Consider the following 6,731-nt stretch of genomic DNA (forward strand, 5'->3'; position numbering starts at 1 on the left):
TTTACAAACTATGACGGCGTTTTCATCTATCTAGCGGTCTCCTACATTTTTTTTTATCATTATTTCTTTTTTTGCTTTTGTTTTGCGTTGTTCCTGCGGAGTGGTAGTTCTTGGTGAGCTTGGACGCTTTCCAACGCGTTAAGATTCTGGAGTGGAAACTTGTAAGAAACCTTTGCAGCCGTGAGTAGTATGCAGTCGGCGCTGCTTGCACGCGATGTATTTTCGACGCGTTTTGTCCGTCTTATTGCCCGCGTGCGTTGGCGTACCTGGTTTCTGAAAGTGTGCGCGTCTCCCACGTGCATCTTAAACCATGCGTGGTCATTGCATGTTTTCGCTTGAGGAGATATCCATTTCCACCAGTGAGTAGTGTTCATTCGCCGCCGCTTCATCGCGATGTGCTTTCGACGTCTTTTTGCTTCTCTGCGCCGCCCGCCCTCCGTGGTTTCCGAAGGTGAGCGCATGGTTTCGCTTTGCAGTGCGCGCTCTGCAGCGTGGTGTTGTGGCGTGGTTCCGGTGAAAGTGCCTGTGGGTGACCTCGCGTGCGTCCGTAATTCCCTGCCTTCGGCCTACTCAGCGTGGACGTCATTTCTGTCCTGTGACCTGCTGCTCAGTGCTCAGTGCTGTGCTTGTGCAAGGCCTCTGGTGTGGGTGCCGTGTCCTACGTATCCCCCAAATAGGTTCTACTTGTGCCCCTTAATAATTCATTAATATGTGTCGTGTGTGTGTGTGCTCTTTGAGCAGTTTCCGTTATTGTGCCGTCCGTCCAGTGAAAGGATTTTTTTTTATCAAGTTACGGCGCTTGTTTTCGTGCAGCTCTACGTGGTCGTGTCCTCGTACGCAGTGGTGTGTTTGTGGAAAGTCTCTCGTTGTGTTGTGTTGTGCAGTGCAGTGCAGTGCAGTGCAGTGCTCTGCGTGCGCCAAAGCCTCTGGATAAAAGAAAAAAAAATATATACATATATATATACACATTTTTTTTTCTAATTTTTTTTTTAAATTAATTTTACATGTGGTAAGTATGCATGACTTATACCATCCTTTGTATTGATTTATTGGGGTCGTGTCTTTTTTTTTCCACATTATTAGCCTTCTTGTTCTCCTCCTCCTCCTCCTGCTTATCATTATGGTAGAAATGTTTTCCTTTTTCTTTTTTTCCTCTTTCTTTCTAAGCTTTGAGTTTCCACCAGAGTGTCGAACCGAATTTTTTATTGGTTTGCTTCGATTTGCGGGAGCACAAAAGTAATGTAGGACATTAAAATAGCACAACAAATAGAAGAACAAGAGCTATACAGGACAGGCGCTGATGTTGAACTAGTTTCATTCAGGAAAAGTGAACATGTATATACACACGACAGGCAAAGCAACACATATTCTTAAGGGCAGACGATATTTGAGCTGGGATGCTGGTGTCTCCCAGCACGATCAAACCATCCGGGGCTATTGCCGCCTTCTCGGCTGCCCTCGGCACTTATCGTGAATAAAAGCTATATATGTATGTTTACTTTTCCTGGATAAAACTAGTTGAAAGTGAGTGCCTGTCCTGTATACTCCTTGTCCTTGTCTTTTTTGCGCTATTTTATATATTTTACTAAGATGAACCAACAGCGTACCATATTAAAAAGAAAAAGAAGAAGCTAAAGTGATATTATATTTACCTCGTGCTTCTTTTCGCAATTTCAAGAGTGCAAACGGGTAGCTTTCCATTCATTTGTAGAGTTCGCTTATTTTCAGGTGCCGAGAAATAAATTGCTTTATTTAAATTTGATGGAGCAGTTAATGACAAGCTACATACATATCTGTCTTTCCTTGTTGTTGTTGTTTTTTTTTGTGTTATATTTTAGCCTGAATTTAAAAGTTATCACTCTGTTGGGTCGCCTAAAATACAGGTGTTTGGCATTTGAGGTTTTTTTCTTTACAAGATAATGGTTGATTCAATTTAGCAAGTAAGCATCAATTGTGCTACTTTTTTTTCCTTCATCTTAAATAGAGCTAAGCAATCAACTCGACATGACGGCTACTTAATTTGTCGCTTTCTTACCGCCTGTTTTCCGAAACTGTGTGCTTTCTTTTCGTCGTCATCGACTTTGGGCTGCCGCTCCAAGTCCATAGAGCCTTTTATTTTTTTTTTCAGCTATCCCTGCCGTACACCCTTGTACTTCTATTCATCGTCAGACTAATAGAGAGTTATATTTTCTTCCGTACAGTTCCAAGTTGGCGGGTCAGTTTCGGTTCGGCTGAAACTAACTCCTCGGTTCCGGTTTTTCGTTCGCTTCGGTTATCGGTTCGACACTCTGGTCTTTACCGTGCATGGCACCCCCCCCCTTCCTTCCTTCCCTCCCTCCCTCCCTCCCTCCCTCTCTCCCCTCTTCTCCTCCCTGCAAGAAAACAAACTGTCGTTTCGAAATGTCCTCTTACTTGAACTGTGAAGGTTTTCAAGTGCATTTCCTTTCCTCCTTTATTGAGCGCACAATTCTAGAGTGGAACTTCCCTTCTGACATTGCAATAAAGTTTCCTGCACAAGGAAGAAAAACCTGCCATTTGATCTCCCTTGTGTGTGCAAAGTGTCAATGTTCCTATATTATGCTTCAACATGGTCTTTTTGTCTTCCTATTTGTCGCAGAAATCATGTATGTGTATGTATGTATGTATGTATGTATGTATGTATGTATATATATATATATATATATATATATATATATATATATATATATATATATATATATATATATATATATATCCTCCTGAGACCTGGGAAAACTTTTTATTGCGGATTCTTGTCAAATTTACAGGGATAGCTTTATATGATATAGGGAAGATATAAAAAAATATTTTATTTTAAAATTGTCATTAGAATTGATGCCAATTAATGTCCAATATATTGGACATTCGGTCTTAACATGCATATTGCTAGAGGTCTTATAAGGGGACGAGCCTTCAAATAGCGTCCCACGTTAGCGTGTTTAACAAGGACAGAGAGAAATCGCAGAGATATTGTATCAAATGTTTAATATCAGTAACACAGGAACAAAAGAAAAAAAATGTCATGAGCTTTTAGTCACGAATGACGTATTTTTACAACCCACTTCAGAGCAAGCAAAACCTTTACTTAGTCGAGTGAGCCATCTCAAAACAGCGTCTTTCTTTTGTTATGCAAAAGAAAAGCTGGCACTTCGTGCAAAAAAACTTCGTTTTCATATTGCACCCTTCCAACCTGCAACGGGCAGCGTTCGAAACATCGGCAAGCTTTGGCATGTGCCCCAGGGTTTTGGCTCTGCTCTCGGCCGGGGGAAGGGGTGCCCGTTTTTTTGGAGGACAATAGTCTGCATCGCTCTCATCGGTGCTCTCCTTACTACCTTGTGTAACAAGCGCTTCGCCAACAGAGAAGCGAAAATCTAGGAACTTGAACACGTCCTTTTGCCTCTTTTGCATTGTCTTCATGTCTTTCGTATAGAGGATCCATGCGTTACTAAGAGCCATGTCAAACATATGAAAAATGACCCTGATAGTCCATTTCTTTACTCTTGCCTTAATGCGGTAATAGCTGATCATCCTGTCTGCCATGTCCACTCCCCCCATGTTCACATTGTAGACTTGTACAATGTGTGGCCTAGAAACATCAATGTATTTTTTCTCTTTCGCATTCCACCTGCGGCAGGTGTCCTCCGGTTCTTTCCCATGCACGGATGACATTAATGTCACTGGTTTGCTGTCATACCATCGCACGATGATCTGTTGGTCATCACTGCGAACCCACATCTCAGAGGTCCCCCGTCCTCTGGCTTTAAGCTGCCCTTCTGATGACAGCTTCACCCCCTTGGGTAGGCGGTTGTTCATCACGGTACCCGTGCCTGCTATGTCCTTTTCGACAAGCTTATCTAGGAGTGCTGGGGACGTAAAGTACCGGTCGAAGAAAAGATGGGTACCAGGTGCAAGACTTTGGGAAAGCCTCAGTACAGCCGACTCTGCAATCCCGGAACTGCCTGGACACAGAAGAGACTTTTTTCCCTGATAAATCTCGAAATCGAGAATCAGGCCGCTGGGATTTGCCAAAACAAAGTTTTTCAGTCCTTCGGGGTTTGGCTTTCTTGGTAGAAACTGCCTTAGTTGCGTTCTGCCACTAAACGGTATCATTTGTTCATCTATGCTTGCCAGTTCCTCACGAGGGAGTTTGAGGCATCCTTTCAGTACCTCCGCAATGAGAGGCCGAACCCTCCAGAGCCTGTCCTGGTTTTTTTCTTCATCAGTTATATTGAGGTCGTTCACAACTTTAAGTCGCGATCTGAGCTGAAAGTACCTGTCCCGCGACATACTGTTCGCGATGAGTGGCACCCTCATTTTTTTCATCCAATACATTTTGATCTGAGGATAGCCTAGACAAGACATTGTGACTGAGATGCCGAAAAATATTTTCAATTCATCTGCAGAGGTGTTAAGGCTCTTTCCTGTCTCAGCCACTTCTTTGGTGTTCATAGCCATTGCCATCATTGCAAACATTTCGTCAGTGACATACTGCTGAAAATATTCATATGGGCTGCAGTCAGCTCTCTCCCCCACGTCGTCCGGCACGGCTTGGAAATCCGGTACCCAGGAGAAAGGAGATCTGAAAGCAACATAGTACCAGCTCTTAAAAATATGTACCGAGCTTTCCGAGCACACAAATTACCTTGTAAACGCAACTAAGTGTGTCAAAGATAGCAGTACGACGAAAACAGTGGTCAGAAAAAACACAATATTCCTCAGAGCTTACAGAAAGCTAAACACAGATTAAAGCCGGACTCAAAGCTCAAACTATCTCGCTCTCAAAATATGCTGCAAACAGCTATCAACGCAGAACAAGCAAATTAACATACATCTATTTTCTTATTATGTATCTTGATAGCGGATAAATCTCACCTCTGACAGGCTTTCCACAAAGGGAGTCTCTTCCTCGTAGAAGTACTAGCCTGTGACTCATCTTCCTCGCTGCTGCTGCCCCCTGCAGAACAGGGCTCATCTTCCACAGGAACCAACGGAGGGTCGTATTCAACGGTGTCGTCCTCACTGTCTGACAACTCGATGTCAGACGTCTGTCCTTGCACAATTTTGTCTAGTATTTGGTCAGCAGTTTCTTCGCTGATGCGTGGTCGATCTCCTAAACCAACCCAAAAAAATAACATCCCGCGTGAAAAAAAAATGTGAAAGACGGCCTTTTTCTACGGCACGCACGTGAGCAATCGAATGTTACGTCAGGCAGGCAAACTTGGCACTGAGCCCCATTGTCCTGTCTAGTGGACATCGCAATCTCAAAGGCGTCAGAGTAAAACAAAGACAACTGAAAACCAACACTGTATACCGTCCTGGTCCCTAGATAGTCAATTATGACTTCCGAACGAAAGAAGAACCAAAACCGAGAGAAAATGAGCAAAAACATACTTACGTTTTCGGTCGCTGCCGTAGAACGTACTCGAAGTGAAAGCCGCCATTTTAGAAGCCTCCGCAGCTCCCGCCGGTGAATTGATTTTCACGCAACTTCACAGATGGCGCCACCAGATGTCCACAATGTTGGACATCGGGTTTCAACGACGAAAACACTGTCGATGTTTGTATATGCGTTCAGATCCTTTGTCCAATATGTTGGACAAATTTTCTATTGCCGGGTCTCAGGAGGTAGCAATATCGCACTTTATGGAATAATCTTGCACGACCTGTGAAAACCACGTATCTCTGGCTTTCCTCACGTTCGATTTTCGAGCAATTTCTGAAGCTAGCTTGGGGAGATTGATTTCGCTCGCACACAATTCGAGGTGCGAGGACGGGCATGTACGAACGCCTACGTAGTCAGGACGGTAAACAAAACTTATACAAATAAAAATCCTGCGCAGATAATAGAAGAAAGAGCAACAAAAAAGTAGGGGCGTCTTTCTTTACTAATTTCTTTTTTTTTTGTTTTTTCTTTTTTAGGATTGTAAGAGGACGGGCTTCTTAAACGATACCAAAAAGCGAGACACAATTTGACAAACGGGTCACGTCACAAGAAAGAAAATCCCACATCCTCAGGCGTGTAAAAAATGCACGCAATATCTACAGTACTGGAATTGGAAGTGCTGCCAATCTCGCGTGCACTAGCCCAAATCGCGTTGCTCCCGCTCACGTCAAAGCGACACAGACCTCGTCGGAAAGGTACGCTTTCTGACGCGGTCAACCGGTAAAAACACTATATATTGTAAAATTCTGTACTTTGGACGTGATTAATTCAGACTGCTTTGCGGCTACCTAAGCGCGCGTTCCTTCCCAATGAAACGAAAGAGCGAGATTAGAAATAGAGGAAATAATTCCCGTGAAAAGAAAGAAATTCGTCTCTTATTGAGCTTGGCAGTAAAGCACGCGACATCTCCAGTATTCCGTTTGAAAGCGTTGTCCATGGCAAGTGCAGTAGTGTACAGTGTTCGGCTCTGGCCCAGTTGAAAGCGCAAGAAAGCCCGTGGCGCAAAGCGACTCGGGTAACCGATAATAAAACACGCACATTTTAAAGTCGCGTGATTTGCACTTGATTCCTCGGAAGTACTTTGTGGGAGACGAAGCGGGCGTTCCATGCCAAGGACACGGAAGAGAGAGATTAGAAATAGAGCGAACAATTCGCGTGAAAAGAATAATATTTGTCTCCTATCAAACTTGCCAGAAAAGTAAGCGAGATTTCCAGTATTCCGTTTGAAAGCGCTGCCCGTCGCAAGTGCAGTAGGGTAAATTGTTCGGCT

General features: G+C 43.7%; 1 protein-coding gene across 1 annotated transcript; it reads right to left on the reverse strand.

Moving 5' to 3' along the window:
• Positions 1–2,986: 2,986 nt before the first annotated feature.
• Positions 2,987–5,466, reverse strand: LOC115325027 (piggyBac transposable element-derived protein 3). Its single transcript, XM_029985727.4, has 3 exons — positions 5,414–5,466; positions 4,891–5,128; positions 2,987–4,597 (listed from the first exon to the last, which is right to left on the reverse strand). The coding sequence occupies exons 1-3, from the start codon at positions 5,457–5,459 to the stop codon at positions 3,100–3,102; spliced, it is 1,782 nt and encodes a 593-aa protein (XP_029841587.3). The 5' UTR covers positions 5,460–5,466; the 3' UTR covers positions 2,987–3,099.
• Between the last annotated feature and the right edge of the window lie 1,265 nt (positions 5,467–6,731).

Source organism: Ixodes scapularis, unplaced genomic scaffold (genome assembly GCF_016920785.2).
Source record: "Ixodes scapularis isolate PalLabHiFi unplaced genomic scaffold, ASM1692078v2 ptg001131l_1___fragment_3__unscaffolded, whole genome shotgun sequence".
Taxonomy (NCBI): domain Eukaryota; kingdom Metazoa; phylum Arthropoda; class Arachnida; order Ixodida; family Ixodidae; genus Ixodes; species Ixodes scapularis.

Excerpts from the sequence above, each read along its gene's own strand:
- LOC115325027 (XM_029985727.4), bottom strand. The coding sequence starts at position 5,459 with ATGGCGGCTTTCACTTCGAGTACGTTCTACGGCAGCGACCGAAAAC. Across the intron at positions 5,129-5,413 it reads CTACGGCAGCGACCGAAAAC|GAGATCGACCACGCATCAGC; the intron begins GTAAGTATGTTT and ends GGGTTGGTTTAG. Across the intron at positions 4,598-4,890 it reads TTGTGGAAAGCCTGTCAGAG|ATCTCCTTTCTCCTGGGTAC; the intron begins GTGAGATTTATC and ends TGTTGCTTTCAG.